This window comes from Thunnus maccoyii, chromosome 2 (assembly GCF_910596095.1).
Source record: "Thunnus maccoyii chromosome 2, fThuMac1.1, whole genome shotgun sequence".
NCBI classification, from domain to species: domain Eukaryota; kingdom Metazoa; phylum Chordata; class Actinopteri; order Scombriformes; family Scombridae; genus Thunnus; species Thunnus maccoyii.
Genome location: NC_056534.1, coordinates 37,101,594 through 37,127,875, shown reverse-complemented (window position 1 = coordinate 37,127,875; position 26,282 = coordinate 37,101,594). Strand labels below are relative to the sequence as shown.

At 40.3% G+C, this 26,282-nt stretch overlaps 2 protein-coding genes across 5 annotated transcripts in view; one reads left to right on the top strand and one right to left on the bottom strand.

The window, feature by feature from the left end:
* Positions 1 to 14,988, bottom strand: part of LOC121912028 (phospholipid phosphatase-related protein type 5-like) — a 55,961-nt gene extending 40,973 nt beyond the window's left edge. Inside the window, exons 1-6 of one of the 3 annotated variants that reach the window (XM_042434069.1) lie at positions 14,792 to 14,988; positions 14,579 to 14,631; positions 14,119 to 14,182; positions 12,131 to 12,259; positions 7,400 to 7,598; positions 2,916 to 3,026 (exon numbers count right to left, since the gene is read on the bottom strand). In XM_042434069.1, the coding sequence (XP_042290003.1) occupies positions 2,916 to 3,026 (111 nt within the window). In that variant the 5' untranslated portion in view covers positions 7,400 to 7,598; positions 12,131 to 12,259; positions 14,119 to 14,182; positions 14,579 to 14,631; positions 14,792 to 14,988. Of the gene's footprint in view, positions 1 to 2,915; positions 3,027 to 7,399; positions 7,788 to 12,130; positions 12,520 to 14,118; positions 14,183 to 14,578; positions 14,632 to 14,791 lie in introns of those variants that run through there. The other 2 variants (XM_042434078.1, XM_042434085.1) reach the window with 2 other exon arrangements.
* Positions 14,989 to 15,297: 309 nt separating this feature from the next.
* Positions 15,298 to 26,282, top strand: part of palm3 (paralemmin 3) — a 33,917-nt gene continuing 22,932 nt past the window's right edge. The window contains exon 1 of one of the 2 annotated variants that reach the window (XM_042434047.1): positions 15,298 to 15,380. The gene's annotated coding sequence lies outside the window, so the exon portion shown is untranslated. Of the gene's footprint in view, positions 15,381 to 15,561; positions 15,816 to 26,282 lie in introns of those variants that run through there. The other variant, XM_042434041.1, reaches the window with a different exon arrangement.

The window sequence follows — 26,282 nt, the reverse complement described above, 5'->3', positions numbered from 1 at the left end:
CAACAAAGGAGTGAGTGCCCTCCGGGGGGAGCTATGCTACAGCAAGCTGCTCCAATATGAACACAGCAGATGGGGGAATTGAATTTAAAAATGCCCTTTATTAAACTACTGAAATGCACACATATTCATTCAGGTGCATATAAAGCGATTAAAGTCAAGCCAGATTCATATCTTTCCACCTCTGGCTGTGTGAGAGCAAATAAAAACAGTAGAGGCAACCCTCGAGAGAGAGGGGCAATTAAAGGCACAATATGTCATTTCTGGCGCTAGGGGGCTTCTCCATCACAACAATAACAAAAGAAACAATTTGATGATGTCGCAGAGTAGTGTGGGATCATGGGAGTTGTTGTCTTCATTGTTAAACAACCAGCATTGCAGTCAGCTTCTCCCGGTTAGGATTACTTCAGTGTTCATTGTTCATGAGGTTTTTACCGGCGGCTGAATTCTCCGCAGAGAAACGGACTCAGTGATTAAAACTGGTAAAAACAGCAAATAAAGCAGTTTCACGTTAAAAATCAGTGTTTCTCTGAGGCTGGTCGGCGGACAGAGAACGTCCAGGAGGAACTATTTGTGAGCCAAATAGCTGCTAACATTTGCTCAGCTTGTTTCTCTGATAACTTCAGACATTTGATGACTAAAATCCTTCATCTGGTTAAAATATATACTTAACAACGAGCAAGATCTAAAAAGGTTTATCATGAAAACATGGCTTAAAACAACAACCACAACGCCGATGTTTACTCTTTGGTAGAGGAGGTACGACGCCGCTGACAGGTGACCAAATGAAATGGACCATTACCTTGATTCAAATATGGATTTCTCTTGGTCTGAAAATTGTTGGAAACATTTGGGTGGTCAAGTCATTTTCAGACATTTTAGTTACATATTATAGCTTATATTGCATGTAACACCCTTTCTCCAAGCACGAAGATGTCTGCGATATGAGGTGAACATGAGGACAAGGTTCACTGAGGCCCTGAGAAGGAGCAAAAAGATGAAGGGATGGATGGAGAAGAAGAAAATGAAGAAATGAAACAGGAAGCTGGAGAGAAGCGCTGAGGAGAGAAGAGGAGAGTGGAGGTCTTTGCAATGGCAGACACGCTTTTGAGTGGGAGGTGGAGATGAAGCTTTACAAGTAAAGAGGAATAATGGAGAGATCCATCGTGCAAAAGATGTAATTACTCAAGGGAATGAATGCTGGAGAGGAGTGATGCACAGGATCTGTATAAAAAGAGTGACTGGGCAGTACTCAAGAGACCGTCAAAGGGAATACTGGAGGAGGGGAGGAGCGCTACTGACAGATAAGCCTGCAGATATTATAGACGCACTATGAAAAAATTGGAAAGCTGGAAAATCATCATAACAAGTCCTCAAGAGGATGCCGAGAACAAGCCAATACCAAAGCACAATGCAAGAAAATAAAAGCAAGCTTAAGACCGTGCGTGCGTGAAACCTGCAGGGACTGTGGGATTTTTGCGCTATAAAGAGATGCAGCGGTAACAGAGGTGTGTTGGGGGACATTGTTATGTAGAAAGAGGGCAGGATTCATGTGTTGGATGCGGCACAAAAGAGCAGATGAAACAGCTATAGTATGATCTCAAGAGGATGTTGTGAATGAGTGAACCAGTACAATGAAAGAGAAGAAGAGCAAGGTTGAAGAAAATCCTCCAGGAGATTCAGTTAAAGAGATTGGATGCTGTTGCAGGGGCACTAAAGAAAGATGGCACTTGGTAAATTTAGTTTACACTAGAAACTTTTTTGAAAAAAGCGCAACTTTTCACAAGATCTGTGTTAAGAGAAAAAAAACAAAACCACATCCATATCTATCTTCAGCTCTCTTGTTTGCCTGTTAGCTGTATCGACTATTACAAAACTTGAACTTTTGACTTATCCAGTCAACTTTCCACAGCACTGTTTGACTTGACAATTACTACCAACCTTAAATTTTAATATTTGAACCGAAATAAGATCATACTGTTAAGCTGAATTCAAAAGCAAAGACTGAATGTTAATGCTACAAAAAAATAAGAAAAAAAACTGCTCGTTCAGCTCATTCAGACATCGTTGCTGTAGCTCAGAGGACCTGCGGGCTTGAAGCACGTTAGCGGTGGCACGGGCTAATTGGGTTTCCGTTCTTAATTAGGCCAATTAATTAGGAAATGCAGCTGAGGACATGAGCGCTCCACCAGGTCATTTACGGATTACACGGCGAGAAGAAGAGTCGTGGGAAGAGTGCGGGGAGTGGAGGAAAGGAATCAAGGAGCTTATGAGCAAAAAGGTCACTGGAGAGGGCCTTGGTTGAGAGAATACCTCAGCACATCCCCTCATCCTCCCGCTGAATCTTATCACTAGGTGATGCATGAACTGAGGGTAATTACCCAATTGTGACAATTTAATCAAACCAATCACTTCTTTTGGGAGTCAGTGAATTGAAAACAAAGCCTGCTAATTCATGCAGTTTCCCAACTGACACTCATTGTTGCTAATCTGCCATGAGAAACATGTGAAATGATAGAAGAAAGAGATGTGAAATGAGAGAGAACATTCATATGCTAAAGACTGTAAGATGTGCATTCATTTATCCATCAGGTTGCTCTGTGTGACTCCAACTTCCAACACTTCCAGAGCCCTCGAGGTACAAACGCCGACCTCTTCATTTCTACCCATGTTCATACATAACCATGCAGCATTTACACAGCGACTACAGGCCACGATATCAGCACACGACAGCTTAAGATTGTAGACTTTAGAAAAGAATCAGGATATTCAGTTGCCTTCAGTTATAGGCTCAACAAACATCTTTCAACACAACTTTCAACGTTCAGGTTTGATCAGACTCAAATTTTCAGATGTGAGTCAAACCTGATGAAGACAAAGTGATCCCTCATGCTGTCTATATTTATCTTAACACTCACCTCCACAAAGAGGAAGCAGGGCACGATGTAGGTACTGGTCTTCTGCTGGCCTCTGTCTCCGGGAAAGCTCCTCATCTCCCTCCTCTGTGCCGACAGCCGACTGTCGATCATCTGTAGGGTCAAAGGTCATCATAAAGCTTCAGTGTATTTGATTGGTTCTGTTTATGTCAAATAAATTGTGTCTGGGGTAGAGTTACCACATAGTAAGATGAGGAACTACTTCATATTTTGCAGAAGCTACAAGTGTAAATGGTGAACATATGATAACAAAAACATGTAAAGATAAAACACATGTGGATCAGTGTTTAAATGGATGATATCAAGGTGTAACAGTAACTAAAATTCAAGCAATTTAGATGATATGAACCTTGTTCTGAACTTTAAACTCATCCCAAGTCAACCTGTAAATTTGGCCGAGGATAATAGATAGGGAAGAGATCTGACTGGCACCTCAATTTAGTCTTTTTGTTAGTGTTCAACTTTGAGACTATAATGAGTCACCAAACAGCCCTTTGAGTTCCAGGCGATACAAGCGTGTAAATAGTAGTCTATTTATATTCAGTTCCTGCATGGCTTAGAGTAAATCTTAGGGTGTGCATTTCACACTCTGTAGAGTCTCAGCAAAGAGGCAAATAACAATACATGGAATCATTTGTTTTTCACTGGAAAGTTTTGAATATTTGTCTCAAAATGTGCAATGTACTAGCCAGACAACATGAAGTAAAACCTCTGCCTGTTTTTACCTCTATGTATTTCATTGGTGTTGTTCGTATCTTTTAGGTGCAGCAGGGCAGAGATGCAACACAGCTGTGTGTAGGAATCACATTCATATTTGATGAATTGGCTGCATGTGATTTACATCCAGGAACAGCATTCAGGTTTAAATATTACGTTCAGTTGAACAAAGCAGACCTACGTTTCATGTTTTATTCATCAAACATGATCATGTTTTTTTTTTTCTAACCTTAACCAGATGTTTTAGTCACCTACACTTAACCATACCTCAACGATGCCATACGGCCATGCATATATATTCTGGGGATAAATAATTTTAAAAACAACATTGGCACTGAATATCCAAAAGCATATTTGAACAAAGGTTTTGCAGAAACATCCATCATCAGCATTCTGTCTTGTGATAGCCTTGTATTTCCCATCTGAGAGAGAATCAGACAGATAATCATGTCTGAGCACAAACAGAATCCTTTTACTATCCATCATGTGCAAGAAAACACCTATTTTTATACAAATGCACGCACCTATACTGATACATGCAGACATACTCAGTTATACATATGCACAGATGCCCACAAAGATGAAAAATACTACACACACACACACACATACACAGCATGCAGTATGGGTAGGCAATCAAAAGAATTGGGGGAGAAATGAGGTTGAAAGGAGGAGAAGTAGAGTGGAAACAGAGGAGCAATGATCAAAAACAAAAGCCTGACAGAGATAAGAGAGAGACAACGTCATGATGCAGACGTTTGGAGACTCTTCAGAAGTAAGATGGGTGGAGTGGAAGCCAGCAGACTCAGCACTGGGAAATAATAGCGATTGGGGATAGCAGGTAGAAGTTGAGGAAAAAACAGCTCCGGTCCCCAAAGTAAGCATATGACAGACATGACTGAGGAAATTTTGGTGGATAAAAAAAGGAAGGCCAACTTTTGAGGTATTAAACATGCCAACATGCAAAGGCCAGTGAGCTTTTTTTTTTTATGTTTTAGGCAATCTCAAAAGTCATTTCACCCTACAAGGATTTAGGTTTGAGTTCCATGTTATTTGAATCAAACAGCGAACGCAGTTCTCCCAAGAACTGTGAACTTTGAAATCCTGATTTTATCAATCGTAAAGCAAATGCCCCCAGCGATATTTCAGAATTCAATATATTTTATTCATTCAAACACCAATTTGTTCTCTCAGATATCGGGCTTATTCCTTAATCTCCTTGACGGCGATTATCTCACTGACTTAACGGCTGAAGGCGCTCACTTTATTTGAAGTGATTTGATTGGCTGCTGTTCCTGTCACTGTTTGTTAAAAGTTCTGATTCAATGAATGCCTCTTGATTGTTTTTTCTCACCCTACTGGTGGAACATGATTATCTATCTGATCACCAGATGTGTTACTGGGGTGTGGCCTGTGTAACATACCAGTGATTGTGTCCTACTATGATTGCTGAACTTGAAAATGACCTGAAGGCCAAAACATCATCCGAATAGAAAAGAAATACACACGGAGCCAGAGCGTGTGACACTTTTTTTCCTACTCTCAAGTCTACCTCCAGTGATCCTCACCTCACTACAACCCTTGGTGTGCGTTACTTTTCCATTATATATGAGGGCAAAGCTCTGCCGCCTTGTCAGCCTTTTCCCCACTCAGTGGTCGTTATGGGTGAGAGGAGAGGAAGAGACAATGAGAGGAACCAGAATTTAAATGCTGAAACAAAAAAGCACTTTAAGAAGAATATTTAAATAAAAGTAGAAGAAAAGTTGAATGATTCATTCCTGTTTAGCCAAACACACAAAAAAGCAGCATCTTTTCATTTATGGTGAAGACACAAAGTGTATCTTTGCATGCTGGAACATGAGGAGAGTAGAAAAAGATCCCTATGTAATATTTCTGGTAAATGTTTGAAAGAGCACCACAGTATATGCATTAATAACTACAAGCATTAATGATGCAATACTCTCCAAAACCTGAATTCACTTACATCTTCCCTCATCTTGAACAGTTTAATCTAACAGAAAATTTTAGCTTATAACATGCTGAAGTTCAAGGAATAGAGTTCAAAACTTAGATATATCTATTTTAAAAGTGTATGCTTCTGTAGAGAAATTTGTAACCCACACACCAGGACTGCGGCTGTGTGTATTTTAGAGACACTGAGTACATGCTAGATTTAGGGATTAGAAATCATAATTTTTTGCTAAATCACCTGAGGTGCTGTCACAGTCTCCACAAACTTGAACTTCAATTATCTGGCAATGAAGTCCCTCATGGCTGTTTTCTGTTCCACGTCATAGATTTATCATCAGGGTTCTCTATTTATAGCATTGCATGAGGCGTGTTTATGGCTGCAAATAGTCTAAATGTCACAGAATTTAATTCAGGAATTTTGCTACATATATTTGCACAAGTCGTTTTACACCTCTACACCCATTTTCTGTAGATGAGTGGCTGGATTTATTTCTATGCACTGTGTAATGTTTAGCTGAGTAACAACACTCACATGTACATATAAATATATAAGGCAGTACCGAAACATTCATTGTGTTTAAGTGTGTTAATTATTCAGGCTGTGGATCATATACTTGTTTTCACCCTTTTTTCCCCACTACCGCCTGTCTGCCTCACGGGAGATACTATCCCACTATTAACCCACTATTCCAATATGAGTACAAGCCTCTACTATAGACGAGCCTCAGCTACAGCTTCAAGCGGTTCGATTAGTAAAACAGTCCTCATTGATTCTAAGAAAACAGGAACATGTTGTACAAGTTATGACAGGAGATAAAAAGATGCACATATATTTATATACGTGCATCCTGACATATATATATAAACATGCATTCACACACAGCAGGTTGTCTGCTGTAAATACAGTATTTGGGTCTCCTTTTATGTTCCCGTCTTCCAAAGCAGTAAGAAGCAATCAGACATAAGGCTGGCGTGACTGATTGTCTCTTGTGCTGCTGTCCATGTCGTTCACAATGATGTGCATCCTTAAGCTTCGCACTGGCACCACAGCAACAAAAGACCCACTCACTATCTCACTGGTGTGCGTGCACACACACATACACACACACACACACACACAGGCGCACACACACACAGATGCACAGACATTAACAGAGACATTAACACACACCTGTATGCAAGGGCTCATTCACACATACACACACACACTCACACACATATATCATATATCACATCATATGTCAGATCATGGTCCCTTTAGGGGACATTACATAGACTTACATTGTTTCCTGGAGACTTACCCTAACCCTAACCTTAACCACTGACCCAAAGATCTGCTTTTTCCAAATTGGGGACACGGCTTTTCAGATTGGACAAGCCCTCCCCAATAAAATGATCTTAAGTCTGATATTTGTCCCCAAAAGTAGCCTATGACAGACCACACACACACACACATACAGGCGATCAATATTCTAGTATTCATTAGATGTCAACTTGGATGTCAGTCCAACAAGTGGTGCTGCACAGCTGATGCCTGTGTGTGTGTGAGTGTTTGTGTGTGTGTGTGTGAGAGACAGAGAGAGACAGAGAGAGACAGAGAGAGAGAGAGAGATCATCCTGCACAGAATTCCTGCTGTGCTGCACCTCAGGTGCAATGTGGGTCAGAGAGATGCACAATCACATTCACAAACTCTCTCATATATATGCACACACATATATTCAGAGACAAACCTTTTCCAAAAAGAACCAGAAGAAAAAATGTTGGTTGAAAAACTCACCTTAAATCTGTGTTTGTTGCTGCACAGTGTTGCTGCACAGTGGCCGCTGCTTCCTCCGTCTCTAGGAGGATTTGCTCCTGCAGCGGACTCCCATTCTGTGGTTTTCGTTGTGGTCTCTCCTTCTCTTTTCCCTTCTCGCCTCTTTCAAAGCAAAACCACCTCTCACTTCCGCCGCTCCGCCGCTGAGAAGCCCTCAGCACTGTGTGTGAATAGAGAGAGATAGAGAGCTTGCCCACTGCCAGGCACCCTGCCTGCAGCCAGCCTAGTCTATATCTGTCTGCACTCTGCCGCTAGGTCGCTAAGCTAAATATGATGATCTTCAACAGCACTTCAAGGCTAATTAGTCAAGTGAAGGGATCCACAGGCTTGGTGAGGGAGGCTGCTGCTCAGCGCAGTTGCCGGTGGATACGAGGAGAGAAAGAGACAGAGAGAATATGTGTGTGTGTGTGTGTGTGTGTGTGTGTGTGTGTGTGTGTGTGCATCTGTATGCTTGTGTGTGAGAGGAAGAGAAGGAGAGGCAAAGAGGAGGAGGAGGAAAAAAACAGAGTGGGAAGAGGGAATGAGAGACTGAGAGCAGAAAACAGTCAGCATGTGAGATGCCGAGATAGAAAGAGAGGGGGCCAGAGAGTAAGGGAGAGAGAGAGTGAGAGAGAGAGAGAGCGAGAAAGAAAGAGAGAGAGAGAGAGAGAGAGAGAGAGAGAGAGAAGGAGGGTCTGTATGAGTGTCAGAGGCTGAGGCAACACAGTGGTTAAAATGGTAGACACTGTGCACTTTAATACCCCATGAATCCACTTTGATATTGGCAGACTGGCTATGTGTGTGTGAGAGTGCATATGTATGTGTTTCTGCGGTATTGTCGTCTGTGTGTGTGTGTGTGTGTGTGTATGTGTGTGTGTGAGTGTGCATGCGCGCCATTATGTGAAAATGGAAAGTCAAAGCAGAAAAGCAAAAGCCATGAGCATTTTGACAGTATTGTGTCACTGCTCATCTTCTATTGTGTGTCTATGTCTGCCAGCAGTGTAGCTCTATACTGAACATAAATGACAATGTGAGCTCAGGTGAGCAGGGGATCACAATCCATCTCATCCTCTCATACCCTACACAGTGGGTTAATGTTGCATTGTCAAGAGGAAAAGTGGGACGCATCCCAGCCCTATGTGGGTCAGAGGCCCACAAGTGCAAGCTCACCTGCAGCTTTTGGCTAGTTTTGTGTGTGTGTGTGTGTGCACTAGTGTATACCTGCATAATGACATGCGTTTGCCTTTAACAAACTCTCTGCTTCCCTCAGGGCTAAAACAGAGACAGTATGTGTGTCGGTACATGTTCGAGCCTGCTGCACTGGCACCGGTGGACTGCTGGACACTGGGGAATTCCCCTAAGCCATAGTCACACAGGTTTGTACTTGGTGTGGACTTCAGCCCTGTTAAAAAGTGTATGACATAGAATACTAACCTAACATACAGTCCATTGTCCACAAACTGCTTGTCAGTGTAAGTTAAGGTTGGTATAGTATAGAGTTCTGTGCCTTCAATAATACATTGTGTGAAATGTATTCAAATTTAAAGGCAGGAGAACAGTTTGACATAATATATATTTATTCGCTTATTTTTACTGAAAGTTAAATGAGAAGATTTATATGGTAAATATGCGCTGGACTATTTCTTGGCCAGACACATTAACTTCCTGGAGTCTCTGCTGGTTGCCTGGCAGCCACACGTGACAACAAAACTCAGTCAAGAAGTAGTGTAAACAAACAAGATATAACATGTTAATTAGTGAGCTTTAGGGGTTTTGGTGGGTGGATACTGTTACTGCTGAACAGCGCCAACAGTTTCCTCCTGCTTCCAATCTTTAAGTTAAGCTCCACTAATCGGCTGCTGGTGTTAGCTTCATATTTACCGTTCAGACGTTAGAGTGGTATTAAACTTTTCATCCTCTTTAACTTGTTAAGAAATTGAATAGGCATATTTTACAAAATGTCAAACTAATCTTTTAAAATTTTAGGAAAGTGAATATCATCTCCTCTCATATTTTAGCCAAATATGTATTTAGCCAAATTAACTAGAGCCATGATATCTTCATCTCTTTGAAATCCAGTCTGAATAGAACAATTATGGTAAAGTGTACAGCCAGAGTGCTGTATTAAAAGGAATTAAAATCTCTGGAGAATAAAAAAAGTATGGCATCCCTCTAGCCAGCATAAATTTCCAAATACATCTCTATTTCTTACAGAAGACTTTTCAGTCCAATGTGTAAGGAAACAGCATTATAAAAGCTGCCAACCCTTTTTCTGCACTCAAACAAATCACTCACAGCTGGAGAGGGACCATGGACCACTCACAGTGAAGTGTCTTTTCTCTTTTTTTTTTTTTTTCCTGAGAATGAGGGATCAAACCACGTGGTGTCACAGATATCATAGTTCCCATGGTAACTCACCACAGTCATAGAGTAGAATGACAGGCAAGAAAAAGCACATACAAAGAAATTTAAATTTTAAAAAAAACATTTAAAAGTGCCTATACAATGTAGATGAAACAAACAGCACTTAAAAACAGCCTTGCCCACAAACTATTGAATTCCCATACCTATAGTACATGACTCCCCTCTCACAAGCTTTCACAAAAGCACATCTAATGTCACTAGCTTGACTCAATGCTGTCTGAAGGGACTAAAAATGTAGCGTGCAGAAGTTAAGGATGTAAAAGAAAATGAGCTCAAACACCAGAAATCTCATATTGAATGTCAGTTAAAGACTTTTAATCTCCTACATTCTGATAAAAGCTCAAAAAAGTTAAGGTACTCCTTTTATGTTCACATTATTATCATTATTATTTCCACTTGAACAAACCCTGAAAGTCCATAAGTACCATCCCTCATTGTAAAGTATCAATAATGTGAAGATGCAACACTTTTATCTACCAACAGCACCTGGTTGGTGCAAGGACATAGAAACATCTGCAGTATATTGTAGTGACTACATTAATATCTGTATTTTACAGCTTCCCAAAGGACATCCACTGTATATTATTATCCTCCCCATCATTTTAACGCATACTCTGCAGGTGTGCAGTTTTCAGTCCCTTTCATGATGGTTGAGGCCTTTAGATACGCCTGTCTGTTCTTATAGAGTGATGTATGTGATAAAATAACTCGGGTGCTAACATACATTATAGGGATGTAAAGAGTGAGAGGAGTTGTCAAAGTCAAGGACAAACGGGGAGGGTAAGACACCATAGGACTCTGTAAATAGAGCAAGTACACAGGGGTGAGTGTGTGTGGCCTACAAACAGTAACACACACACACAAGTACAGCAGACATGCACATACTGTACATACACACGCGTGCACATGCAGCGCACCTGTCCTCTCTTTACTTTCTTCCAGCCCAGCGTCCTGGAAATTACATCCATATTAGACAGTTCTGCACCTCACGATTTCCACCCAGTGCCAGCGCAGGAAGCTTTATATGCAGCGAGGTGAAATGTAAGTGTGTGAAGGTCGGGGTGGTGGATGGCTGTGCAGCAAATCCAACTTTCATTAAGAAGACCAGAGTTCATTTCCCGTCACAAACTTGCAATTAACGTTTGCCTTTTTAGTAAACTAATCACCATCTTTCCCTAACCTTAGCCAGGTTGCCTAACTCTAACACTAAAGAAACTTTAAAGCGGCTATAATCCATAGTTTATGGATCACAAGACTACTTGTATGTGAAAGAGGTCATTTGTAGTGACAAACCCACTGAGAATTATGACCCGACTCAGCAGTTCCCGTCAGCTCTTTGGAGCTTTATTGTCAGTGAATTACAGTAACTGTTTTGGTTCACTCCTACTGCTCCCGTATCATAGTTTCCAGCTGCAGCAGGTAGTCATTTTTAACAGAAATGTTACCTGCCTTCCACCAAGCGACAGCTGATGACTAGCTAGTGAACAGGTGCTCCATGTTTGCTGGATATGTGAAATAGAAAACCTGCTAGTTTGGCCAAAAAATCAGTAATTGCAGGTTTAACTAAGTACTTTAGTCACCTAAACTTAACCATAACCTAACCTTAAAGTTGTAATACTTAAGATTTCAGTTCTGGTTGACATGTTTATTGATCACTAAAGACAGAAAATACTCTTTGAGCAGCTACTCTGTCAGAAACACATCAGAAGATTCATACTGTAAATCATTATAGCTGTATTTCTTCAAGATGCCTTCCAGGTTACAACATAACGAGACATACAACGTGTGCATGTGCACAAATTGTCTTCAAATTTTGTCCAGTATGCTTCCAGGTTTCCTGTGAATCCCTGGTGCATGTGTTCGCCGTTTGAATCCAGGGCGGACATGGCAGACTCTGCCACTGCCAATGCAAACTACAGTATTATATCCCAGCTATACATAGTTCAGAACTGTGTTTGATATGATGAAAATCACAATGATTTTAACTTTAATCAATAGTCTTTATTGCCTAATGCTAACCTTAAACAATATTTTAATTGCCATAACCACATTTTTTCTCTATAGTTGACCATACCATGGTTAACATCATGTGCAAATTTAGCAAAAAGTGACAATTACAAATATGTTGGTATTGGACCTGCCAAGAAAAAAAGAAAAAAAAAGTTGTCATTGTTGCAGAATCGACCGACAGTGAGACTCTTGTCTAAGGAGGGTTGCAACCGTCCTTCACCTATACACACAACCATACACATTCAAGTCTGTATTCATATGAAGTATTCTCATACTCACTTATATGTCAGCAGGGTGGCTGAGTGGTGAAACAGCCAGTCCTTCAGCTGGTCAACACATGCTCGTGGCTTTTTGTCAACAGGCATCCTCCCTCCTAATGGTCTTCCTGACATTCTTTGTTCACAATATCTCGTTGAAAAATATACACAACCTCAATGAACCCAACAGAGATAACTCTATCTCTTAATAAAATACCACATAGCGCTTGACGCAATATGCTTCAAAATAGAAACACATTGATCTCGCTCCCTCTTTACATGTATATTGTATTCACACAAATACACAGACACGAGCAGGGCTCTTTCAGTACGCTACACAGGCAGATGCAAGCACACACACAAGCAAACAATGAGCGGTGTTTAGAAGGTGCTGGCACTCATATGCGTGAACACAGGTACAAAAGCACACACACACACACACACAGTATTGTTAAGGAAAGGTTGCTGTACTAACAAATCCCCCCACAAACACACACACACACACACACACACACACACACACAATAGACAGAGAGAGACTGTTAAGGGAAAGCCGTGTGATACAAGCCTGCGTGCTTCCACTATCTGGCTGTTCATGTGAAGACTCTCTTGTCTTGGGGAATCAGAAGTAGGCCGAGTCAGTGGATGTGCTCATTTCATACACTATCACTGTGGATCACAGCCAAGGACATTCTCGTTTCAAATTGCCATGCTAGGGAATTTCAGCCATAAAGAATTAATCAGATTTTTAGCAAAATGGGATTATAAAGAAGATACAGCACAGGTCAGCTAAGCTGTAATTTATATGGCTGAAATTCTGACCATCACTGAAGATGATGTTACGCTAGTTCTACCCTAGATTTGGGCAAATTAAAAAAGCAATTAATCGCAAGAAAATGAGCTTTCAGTATATTGTGGTATAAATGAAATATGAGTAAGCTATAATGAAATACACATAAAAATAACTTGGCCTAGTTTTATTTCATGGAGCTTTAGAGTAGTTGAATGGTCTGTCCTTGCTGTCACTCATGAATTAAAACTTTTTATCCATTAGTGCATTGTAGGTATTTTGTGACATGAAGTAATATAGAATACTTCGAGGAAACGTTACTTGTTTTTTGGTCTGAATGGTATAAAATGAAGAGGTGCAATTATATTCAAGCACCGATGGAACAAGAATAATACCTGCACACTCACTCCAAAGCCACAATTTAAATTCAAAATAGACACGATCGTAGTGGATCTTTGTTAGGCCGTTTTTTTTTTGTTTTGTTTTTTTTAAATCAATCTTACACCATATATATATATATACACACCCACAGGCTGGCAGGCTCTATGGGTGTATATATATATATACCCCCCAGGGAGATAAACATCTCAAATCAATTATTAACAATTATTAAACCATTCAAAAAAAGGTGAAAATATCAATAAATCGTTTTGAACAAGAGAAAAGGGGAACTTTTAAAAGTTTGACAAAAATATCAGTGAGAATATAATATATGTATAATAATATAATGTATGTAGCTGCTGAATATTATAACGGCAAACTTGGGCGAGTATTGTCACAGTTAGATGCAAAACACCGTCCTGATAAATTCCTTTGGAATGAATATTGCAAATGATCTGTTTGTCTTGAATGCAAAATAAACTAAACTAAGGAGCGGATTTGCAGGAGTAAATGTAATCACACATATCGGGTCATGCTGATTCACTGCATAATTGTAAACCAGCAAACATTCAAAAACTTGACTGACAATACGCCTACCTACAGTGTATCTCACTAAAGTCTTTTAACTCACAAAACAAAGTGGAATAATATGCAAATAAAACACCAAGAAGAGAAAACCAAGCATGAGACACAACATGCTGTTGCCTGTTGGAAAAAACACAGCAGGAACTAAACTCCTTCATCTTTGCAGTTTTAGATGAATGTGTTGTGATTTATGGAATAATCTTTTACAGGAATACACCACAAAATGTGTATGTTGAGAATAATGAAACACTCACCCACCAGTAAACCTGGAAGGTGACTGAAAAGTTGGCAGTTTGCTCCTTTTGCAGAGGACGGAAGCTTGGATTGGAACAGTTACACAGCAGTGACTCACGGAGAAAAAATGTATTACAACAAGTTCATAGAAGGTTTTCAAATGCCCATTCATAATCTCAGTATCTTTCAATGACTCATATTTTCTTCAAAACATGAATACAATGCTGCCAGTGAGCTGTTTACATCTGGCCCTCACTATCAATGTCAGTTACAGTTGGTGATAAAACAATAAACCGACCAATAGATTTGCTCCTCAGTGATCGATGAACCAAATTCAGAGCAAAAACAGCACACGGTCCTGGTTTTAGCAGATTTAGCATGTTAGCGAGACATCACAAGCTACAAGTAGATTCCTCGGGAGGTTTCATTCTGCTCTAATCTAGCTAGAAACTGTTACAACAAGCAAAATGTTCCAGTCACCTCTAAGAGTCTTTCATTTCTGCTTTCAGCCTGCTGACATTTCTTCTTCTTTCCTATCAAAACACATTGTGGTGAACTAGCAGTGCTGGATTCTGCTGTCCCATTTTTTTTTTAATGTATGAGATTGTTAATTATGAAATGGCAGATTCAAAATATGATATGAAGTTATATACAGCATATATTCAAAACTATTCAAAAATAATCAGAATCCACATTTAGATATGCAAAAAGGCAGATGTGGAATCATTAATCTGGGTTGACTGACTAGTGAATACACTTTTGAGGCAATGCTTTGGTTTACATGACCGATATAATGCTTGGACTATTGTCTATATACAATATAATATCTTCCTTTATCCCAAAGGATACAACATGACTTGAGCAGCTGCAATTCAGACCAATTAAGGTTGAGCAGCTGGATCTAAACCTGCACTGATATGAATGTGTTCAGTAAAATACATCATCTGATGTAGGAGCAGGAGATTATGGGATGTTGACTCTACACTATTTGATCTTCCTTTTATAGCCTAACTCTATGGAGCCCAATAGAAAAGCGAATATTGGTTTAAACTGCTTTTCTTTAGCCTCGACTATAGTTTTATCTGCTACATTATTCTCGATAGCCAGATGGCGGGTCATGTTAAAGCAGAAAGCAATCTGTTGCTTTTGAGGGAAGCTGTTTTATCTGCTCAGTTCATTAAAGCGATAACAACAGGAAACATGAAGCCGCCACCGCCGCCGCTGCTGCTGCTGCTGCCGCTGCTGTGTGGAGGGCTGGCCTCACCGTAATGACTGGAGTCAGGTAACCACCACCACCGGCGGCCACACCGACACTTTTTCTCCTCTCAGACGGGTTTAGACACGAAGGGGATGTGGTGAGAGCGGCTTTCTCGGACGGGTTTCACCTCGTGTGTGTCGATATTGCGACTTTCTCCCTGAAAGTAACTTTAACAGAGCCGTAAAAGTTTGATAAAAACCCGCCGCCGCCGCTGCTGTGAGGAGCGTCGTGTTTCGGAGCGCCAGCGCTGCAGAGGCTACTCAGGTGTTCAACCACACAGGCAACTTTGTGTCGTTTTTCTTCCTCTTTTTGCCACATAATTCACTGAGCTGGAGGGAGGACTTCTCTCGTTTCTCGCTTCTTTTTTGTCGCGTTTCCACCGCATTTCCAGCTTTTTAAGTTTCGTTTTCTTACATCACTTTGTTGGACTTACAACACCAAGTGGCCAGGTTTGAACAGGTAAGTTTTTTTTTATTTTTGTTTTTTTTTTTTAACTCATTTCAACCAACATTTTTGTGCATGAATTTTAACACAAGTTGGTGTACGTGGTCGGTTGACACCTTTTGAAACTGGGCCAACTGGTGGAAGTGAGCCCAGCCAGAGTTGGACAGCCCCAGCAGCTGTTGACTTGTCTGACCTCTGTTAAGCATTGCAAAAGACTTTATTGATTAATAATCCTTTGGAATATTATTTGGCTGTTCAAAAGTCACTTCTGATATTTTCTGACACCCTTTGGCTTCTTTAATCTTGTCCCAGCCTCACTAAAATACAGACAGCACAGTCATTGTGAACAGTTGTGAGTTTACAGACACCACTGCATGGCAGTTATTATAGTTTTATCTTAAAACATATGCTGTTATGTGTGTACAGTAGCTTCTGTCTGTGAGGGTTTGTCTGTCAGTACTGAGTTTTATGACTAATTAAGTCCAAAAGCCTCAATTTTGCAGGGAAATACAACAGTTGTATGATGCAGTGGGTAAGATAATGGGTTTATCTTTTTACACCTTTCTAGCTGCTGTTGCATCTCACACCCAACACACCCAACACACACACCCACACACACACACACATATCAAGCAGCGTTAACCACACATTAGGTTTTCAGATTCTCATATATATGACTCACCTACTTTCCGGAAACACTCTGCTGTCTCATTATTTTTAACCACAGCTATGTAACATTGCGCTATAGCTGTATTTTTGTTTAACAGCCCATTTCTGACTTACAAGCCATCAGACAAGCACTGCTTAGCATGCAGCTGAGCATACTGATTTACAAGCAGGGATCCCAGCAGGAGCTCCTGACATGGCTCTTCTTCTGTCAGCCTGAAGAACAGAGGGCCTTGAGGCCATATCCAGGGGGGGGGGGGTGTTACTCACCTCTGGCTTAATTTGACTTTCAGAAAAGACTTACTTTCTCGAAGGTTTATTAACAAGCATGTTTTTTACGCCTGAGGTTTCAAAGAGAAGTTGCACATAAGGGATCGCTACATGGAAATGTGTGACAGCAGCCAAAGAAGAGAGCTGATTACAGACAGTCACTGCTGTGTTGTGACACAATAAATAGGAATCTTGTATTAAGACAGTGCAGGAGAAATGATGAAATAAACTTCAGCTGGTGTTCCCTCAGACAAGCCGTCCTGTTCTAAGATACTTAGTCCAAAGTTTTAGAAAATGTAACAAACCTATCGTTTGATGCTGTAAATGAATCAGAGATACTCTCATTGATTTTGACAGCTTTGTAGGAACTCTTATAAATATCTTATAAGTGGAATGAGATCGAGACTGAGAGTGGACTGAAAGCAAGTTTTACTCACATTGCCGTCACGTTTTCACAGTTTCTATTTGGTAATAATTACTCATAAAGGTCAGTGTTGTCTTCTGTTAAGAGCTAGACTGAAAATATGTCTACTCTGAAATTTAAATATCCCTCATCATGCTATAAATGCCTCATAGAAATGATGTTAAAATTGAGCCAGAGTTCTTGTTTGATGAAAATATTTAACATTTATAAAAATGTATTATCTGGCAGCACTACTGTGGGAGACATTTTGACATTCAGAACAATGTTATCTTGAATGCAGCGTAGCCCAGAGCTGGTTGAGGTCACGTCTCTCTTGTGCAATAATCAAATAAGATATTCAGTGTGTTAGTAAATCCTCCTGGTGCACATGTAAAAAAAAAAAAAAAAAGCCAAATTCAAGGAAACAACAAGTCATTTCTTTGACTAATCTGCTGGCCTGTTTGTTGCTATTCAGCGGAAAAGTTTTATCTTTCTTGCATCCAAAATATAACGTAGAACCCAAGTCAGTGCACCAGTCACTTGCAAAGCAGTTTGGTTTTGATATGAATCTGCAGAAATCTACCCAAAGTGAGAAGGGAGGGGTTGGAGGGGGGTGAGATAGCAGTTAAAGACAGATAAAAGGGCAGGAGAAACTGTGTGGTCGTCAGCACCACCAATCAGCAGAGTTTTATCTTTTTGAATCTTGTTGAAGAGAGCAGGAGAGAGTCAGACTCTTGACAAGGCGGAGGGGAGATTAAAAAACAGAAAGATAAAGGGGAGGAGACAAAGAAGTAGCTGGGAGTGATGAAATCCACCACTTCTTTGGTTGGCAAACTGGGTGATGGATGAATTTTCAGCAGGAGGGAAATTCCTCACTGTCACATCGCTCCCAGCGCTCCATGTCTGTCTGTCTGTCTGTCTGATAGTGATATTGGATTTTCTCATCTCTCTCTCTCCACATTACATACTATAGCACTGTCATCAGAAACCCACTCCTCTGAGCGTGTTTCTGTGTTTGTGTTCAAGCTGTTTACATGAGTTCAACTCTTCCTGTTTGCAGTCTGTGTAAGTGTATTCTGCTTAATGAAGCCAATCTCCTCATTAGATTACAATGTCACAGTTTCAGAGTTCCACCTTGAGCTTTGTCACGCCGCCACTGCTCTGGCTGTCTGTTTGCATATTGGACAAAAAAAACCCCCTGTCCTCAGGGCTGTTATTATTATGGCTATACAGGAGATTAGACTCAGCAGGCAGAGCAAACACAAAGATGGTTCACCTGCAAACAAGGAATCATTAAGACCCTGGCACCACAGTTTTTTCTTTTCCTTTACAGCTAGAGAGATGTTATAAGTGAAGAAACAATGCGCTCAGGGGAACAACTTCATACAAAATGCTGAGATAATGCCAGCCAACGGTTATTTTCATTTAATCAGTTAATCAGCCAATTATTTTCTGGAGTATGTGATTAACCATTTGGTCTATAAAATGTGAGATAACAGTGAAAAATGGCCATCACAATTTCCTAAAACCCAAGATGACATCATCACTTGTCTCCAAAGAGCTGCAGTCAAAGAAAATGCTGTTACTGAACTAGTCATGGTGTGATGAGGGTATAGACAGGCCTAACATCATTTTTCAGATGTATTAACTCAACTCTGATTATTCAAACTGTGAGAATAATCCGAGTTATTCAGGGAATCTTTTCCTTAGTTTTACAATATAACAGTCCATGTCAGTGTAATGTGTGATTGGTTTATTTTCCCTATTAAGAAATATTGAAATCCAGACATAGTATGCCAAATGACTCCCTCGTGAGCTCATCTGACCTACAGTACGTTTCTGCATTATGTCACTGTGTCAGGCTCAGCATACCTGACATGCCAGCCACGCCCCAACATTCATGTGTGAACTATAGTCTGAATTTCACAGACTCCCCCCTTTTGTCTGTCCTCTTTTCTCTTGTGTGGCGTTCAGGCACAGAAGGTGGTGTTGAGAGGGTCATTTTGCTTGTGTGTGTCTGTGTGTGGTATTCTTTTCATTTTGTGATAATCTGTTGACTTAAAGTCTTAGAATTCCTGTCTGACAGTAAAAGAGGAGGACAGTAAAAAAAAAACCATTTACCATCTTCAGTATGTTGTGCACACGCCCTTCTTTTGACACCACCAACAATGTATTAATCAAGCAGACAAGGATTAGACAGTTAAATAATGTGTTATGGTTGTGAAGGTAATGGTCTGAGGAGATAACTTTAACAAAGACGTGAGCAGTCTCTGACAGGATCATATTTTAGCTTCTTAGCTTCTTTGCTTTTACTGACTTCTTTCTCACAAATTCCTTTTTAAAGTCTAATAGTGCAGTCTCCATTAAAGAGGCTGTTCCCTGCACCTTAGTGGCCTTTGCATAATGTGAGTCGGTTTCAAACACTAGAGGAAACTTGTTAAAAAATATTTTATATATGGATTCTACTATGAAAAGCAGTAAAAAAAATGTCATTTAGTCTGGATTTCCTGACGGACATCCACATGTTACGATGGTTCCTGTTTATGTGCAAATGAAACAAAGACAACAACGTAAATGATGCAACCTCAAGACATCACACAAAAACAAACACGTGTGCATACAGTTACTAGGTTACGGTGGTGTCTGGTTAGACATGGTGCTCGGCACGCAGGTAACAGAAAAATCCCACAACTGTACGCTGGAGGTAACGGTTACCTGAATGATGTTTGTTGACTGTGTGGGAATGTGTTTTAAATGCTGGCAGAGCATGAGTGCACATTAGAAATTGGATTTGCTTTAGGTTTTCTATGCACCAACTGAACACAACAAACCATTAATGAAAGGCAGAACTAGACCCACGTTTTCTAGTGTCTTCATGAAGGGACAGAAGGAAGTGTTGTCAGTTTAACGATGCCAGCAAGCTGCCTAATGTTACACATCCTTCCAAAGCTAATGTGTGATGTTCTTGTCTTGTCAATTAAATGGTGACAGATGTTGCCAACTCACAACTAATTTGGAAGAAACTCACCTGTTGCTCAAAGTGCCAGCAGCCCACACTGAAACGAACTGCCAAGCTCATCCTGACTGATGCAACCCGGATATATACAGTACTATATAAAAAAAAAATCCCTTTTTGCTCTCAAAAGAGGCTTGGAACTTGTTAACAGTCTCATTTTTCGCTTACAGACGCATTTCTCATCTGGCGCTCAGTGAAACAAAAATATTCCAGCTCTTGTTGTGCAGCTTCACACGACAGCTTTATCAGCACAAGTTGCCATTCTCTCAAGTTCGACTGTCTAATTAATGAAGTTGTCAGTCACACGGTATCCAGGGAGAAGCAGTAGTCCGTATTTGGGAGACTTCCCACGGTGTGATGTGGCCTTGTTAGCACTCTTTTGCACTATTTAAGGAACACTGTAATGGTTTGAGTTCCTGTAACTTGTGTTGTTATGTATACTACTGTTCATGGCGTATTGATTCTTATAAAGGGTGATGAATCACCCTTTTGCTTTGTGTGGTTTAAGAAACTTGTGCGTCATGTCTGCTGTTATCTTGAAATGTGCTTTGAGACGTGTTTGTAGTCACACTCGGGTTTTGTTTGATTTCCTTTAATCAGTGTATGCAGTATTACTCTCTAATCCAGTGCAGTCTAGCTCCAGCTGTAGACCAGACTTACAGCTTGAGACTTTTAGGTATCTTTACATACAAAGATCTGTCTTGCATCCAGCTTTATAATGTATTTGTGATCAGCAGTTGTGATACTCTGGCATCTGTGGTGAACAACTCATGTTATTTGTCTGCCCAGGTCAAGAGAGTGTATCTTGTGTCTCTTAGATGTGTTTATGACCCTCAGTGTGTTGACGAAAACCTGAAGAACACATTACATCAAAACCTCAAAGAGAGAGAGGAGGCATTCCTCTGTACCAGCCTGTTGAACCTGGTTCAACCACGGTGGTCCTGGAAACCACTCAGGACCTTTAACCCTGATACAGATGACCTTTAGACCAAGCATGGGTTCAAAAATGTATATTAGTTCAATCATTTTGAATCTGTTCATTTTAACTTTGTAAGCCCCAGACACTCCACTTTACATGGAAGAGCAGATGTATTATGTTGTCAATCTGAAGAAGTGCTGTTAGAGTGTTCCTATATTACAGGAAGTATGGGTATTATGACTGATTTCTGCTTTGTAAATCATTTGTGAAATGTTGGCGTCACTGTCAGACGTGAATTTCCTGAACCTTTAGTCACGATGCAGCCAGTGCTGTCGAATAATGTGGAATTAAACAAGCCGGCATTAGTCTGCTCAGCACTTGGTTTGTAAAAATGTATTTAAGTGACCTTGTTAAGATTTGAAATCAACTGGAAAAACTGAAAGTTAGACACACACAGCATGAAAAGATACGGTTACTGTATTATATTACATCTAAAAGAGAAGGAGAGAAGTGGATGAGAGGAGAAGTAAGTGAGAGAGAAATTAAAGACAAACCTGGGAATGATGAGGTAAAATTCAATTAAAGGACCATTTTGACAATTTTCAACCTTATCTCAAGCTATCTGAATCAGGGATATAGTGTGAAAACGCCTGCAGTTGTTGCCGATTCTCTGTGTCTCTGGGGTGCAGCTGCACCAACGCTGTCATTTGATGTTTGCAGTGACGTAGTTTGGGGACAAGGAAGAACTACAAGATATTCCAGCTTGGTTTTGTAGTCTCTGCCTCCTGGTAGCCAGGGGTCGCGCTTAGATGCCACTCAGAAATAAAACTTCCTTGTTCTCTTTGCTTGTATTGCAAACTAGCAACGTTCCCACAGCGAAAATGGCGTCTCAAAATACAAGTGCAGAGGACGTTATGGACGAGGATACATTTTACATCAGCTCTATTTATTCAAGCCAGTGTGGGTTTGGAAGCAGGAAAACTCAGCTTTCTCAGTCAATATAGCATCCACTGAAGAATTTATTACTTCAGGTGACTGCATTTACTGTCAACACTTGTTGGACATCCATATAAAACGTGGTGGAATTTACCTTTTTAAGTAGCTTAAAAAAAAACCTGAATATAGAGAGAGTCAGGTCTGTTGAAGTGGAATATAACTCTGTTGGAAGTTGCTAAAAGATCCCAGTTTACCAAATACTCCTGCAAGATATTAAACAGAAACGGCAGCAGTCATGATTCCTTTCACAGCCTTGAGCTTGATAAGTAATATACCTTATTTAAGAAACGGATAAGGAATTGTGGGGTGTTTGATGTTCTCATTTATATTTTGAAACGTGAAATCTGGGTTTGCTACCTCGGGGAGAGACTACGGCACGGCTGAGATCTTTGTCTGTTTACTGATACAAACAGGTCGACTCATGACTCCTCAATCAATACTGCTCAGTTCCATCAGTGATTCAGTTAACATGTCTTACATTTATGTTTCACAAAACACATGAAGTCATTTTGATGTGAATTCATCCTTCGTTGCCTTTTTTAACCTCAGGGATTGGGGAAACAGCTGTGGACCGAATGATGAGTGTATGACTAATTTCTGTAATGGTGGGCTGGAATGTCAGTGTGTTTGTCCACAGTGATAATGAGGAGGGAGGAAAGTTAAACATTAGATTGCTCAAGTAGATGTTCACAAGGTGACTGGACACTTTTTGTAGAATAGATTTAAACAAAATTTACGGCTCGACGTTGCAAGGTCTCTCTAGCTTTTAGCAATTGAGTTGTTTTATCTCCAAGTTATTTCAAAGCAATATATTTTAGGATAGAAAGGTTGTCTTTGCAGTGTTGTGCCGTGTTGTCCTGATGGTAGTTTAATTCTCATACAGGCTGCAGTGTGTTCTGTGAGACGATGTGTTCAATGGAGCCGCGAGGCCCCGCGGCAGTGGCACACAGGCCTGCAGGCTTTTGATGCCATGACAATAGCGAAAATGAACCGAAACCGGATTACACCAGTCCTGCATTCCTCTCCAAACCTGTTTGACACACACACACACACTAATCCTGCGCGCACAGACAGACAAATCACTGTAGCAAGCCAATACATGTCTTACACACGCTCCAAGTGCAAAGAGAACACTTACCAACAGGGACAGTGTCTGCATGTGTGTACACATGGGGGGAGTCAGAAAACTTATTAGTAGAAAGTCCCAAAATAGTGCTATCATTGAAATGATCACCATGAGGCAGTTTCAGAGCTGCTTCAGCATTCAGTCAATTAACTGTCTGCATGATCAGTATCACTGAACATGGCATTTTTAAAAAGGAAATCGATTAGTCTTTAAATCGGATTCAATTCACACCTTTTTGTTTATTGTAATCCGTTGCACTGTGTCGAAACCTGCTTTCCATTAACACATTTAAACCTCCTCCTAGTGCACAACATGGTGAGTGATTAAACCACAGAGCAGCATGAACGAAATAACCTGCAGCCAGCAGTTTCAATGAAGATCCACACTGACAGCGTGCGTCAGTGAGCAGAGCCACTTGGGGTTAAAAAAAGGTCACTTTGCCTTTATTTCGGTAACATTTTGCAGGTGCACTATGCCTCTAAAGTGCTACTGTTGGTTGAAAATTGCACTTCAGCTTCCATATTTTTTTCATGAAGGAGATGAACAGTGGCTATCCAAATGCTGTAGGAACCTTCCTGCTGCAGTGGCTCCATAGTGACTCCTATCCTCACTTAAGGCATCGAGCATATGTTAAAGGAGAGGTTCGCAATGTTTTGCTCGCTGTGACTATTAGAAAATCTCTTCTGAATGTGCTTACAGTGTCAGTGATGCGGGGGACAAAATCCACAGTCCAGTGTTTTAAAGGTTTATTAGGCTTCAGCAGTCTGAATTAGTCAAATAAAGTGTGCATCTTCCACAGTTACACTCTTTTTAGTAAAAGAATTCCCTCTTTGTGTCTTGACGGACAGTGTTTTCCTGTTCAGCTGCAGTGGAAGGATTAAAACAAAAAGACTGTAACTCTGGGAGATATCGACTTGATTTGATTAATAAGGACGGCTGAAGCTTCATATTAGCTTCAAATAGCTAATATTTGAACAGAAGGAGGACTGTAGATCTCGTCCCCAATCAGTTACATTGAAAGTGCATTATAAAGGGATCTCTTAACGGCCAGTGTGAACAGGAGGTGATAGTAAGGAAACCATTGTGTCAGTGTTCATATCAGCACCTGACTATTGCTTTAGGACAGACTTGAAAAATTGTGAACCAGTCCTTTAAGATTACTGATTTTTTTTTTCCTTCTAATTTTAAGATGCATTTATTTAAAACTAAGGACGGCGGTGCAGCTAAATTATGTAGAACAGTAGGAACCACTATATAAGATTGAGACGAGGTAACAACAGATGCAAAAACTCAAACTGTGAATGTCACTTTTCTCTCCTTTCTTAGAGAGATGGCTCTTATAAGGTTGTAACTGTATTGTAGCTGCGGTTAAAGTAACTGTCACACTTTTATTCTTGTGAAATCTTTGTTGCGTGCGTCTGTATGTAAGATGCTGACAAGATGGAGAGTGGCACATATTATATGGTGTCTCTGTATGAACTTGACATGTGTCATCATGCTGGGTTTGGTGGAGAATACATGACAGAATGTTTATGTTGTATCACAGCCTCAAGTGTCTTGTCAGTACTTGTCAGAACAGGTGTCTCAAACTCTGATCGCCCCCCTCTGCACATCACTCCCTCTACTTCATGCTCTGTCATTCATTCTAACCTCTCTGGTTCCTTGCAGGAGTTTCCATTTATATGATGTCTCTCTGTCTTATCCGTGTCTTGTTCATTTCCTCCGTTCTCCTCCTTACATTTTCTCATTTCTAAAGCTTTCTGCCTGCCTGCTTCTCCCGACTTATCATCTGTGAGGCGAGGAAGGCAGGTCATGCAGGCAGCTCATTCAATCTTGTGGCAGCCCATGTTTTGTGCTCGACTTTGTTTGAACAGAGACTCTGGAAAAAGTAAAGTGTTAATCTTCTACTTCCTTTTCAGTTCATCTTTTTTGTCCTCTCTCTCTCTCTCTCTCTGTCATTTCATTGACATTTGACACCATCACACAGAGACTTGACAAATTTCACTTTTTTTTTTTTTTTAACAAAATTGCTATGATTACAGCTGCCTACATTGATTACACAGCAAACCGTCCGTGACACTGGCACTGTTCACTAAACTCACAGATAAGATGGTGCAATGATCTTGAGTCAGTGTTTCAGGATAACTCACTCTGTCTCAGTCTCCCATGAAATTCCAGCTAACTTGTAATCTTCATTCTCATTGGCAGAGCAAAACAACACACACACACATACACACACGCTGCGTTGTACCTGACGGTTAAAAACCGGTGTTTCCCCTCTTATCATGAGCACTAATACGTGCCTCGACTGTCTATGCACAGTGTTTTGGCGATAAAGCTGCAGATAAGAGAGACATAAATGCACAAACATTGAAACCACAGCAATTAAGTCAGTTTGTCTTTACAGTTTAAAGGAGACAGTTGTCAGTTGACAGACTTTGTCTCCTGCTTTGAAGTCATGCAAGCTTGTGACTGAGTCCAGGATGTACATAGAGATCTGGGCAGTAAACCAATATCTGTTAATACTTTCATGTTGGTAGACGGGTTTCCACTTAAAAATGTACAATAAAATCCACGCCTTAAGCAGATCTAATTTATTACCTGTTTATTCTTATTATAAAGATACTAGTTTCTACTTCATATTGTTCAGTTCAAAAAACACCCTGATGGAGGCTAAATGTAAACTTTTCTGGTAATTTTTCTCTTCTGATTACATAAATACTGAAAAATATTTCTTGATCAGTTAAAGCACTTTCCTCATCTCAGGTGTTTTAACTAGTTTGCAGGGTGTAATCTGGCATTAATCTAGTTAATGTGTTGTTAAAACTTAACATATTCATCAAACTATAACCATACATCTATCTCTGTTAATTTAACATAGTGAATATGTGCACATCCAGTATAATTATCCCTTATTATTACCTCAGCAGACTCCATACAAACCTCTCAACAGGACCACTCCTGTTGAGACCCTGGTTCTAAAAACTCAACCATTCTAGGAAAATGCATACAGTTAAAATAAAGCAACAATGTGACTTCTTCACAGTCGGTTTAAATAGATAATCCTGCATGTTAATCATACCGAG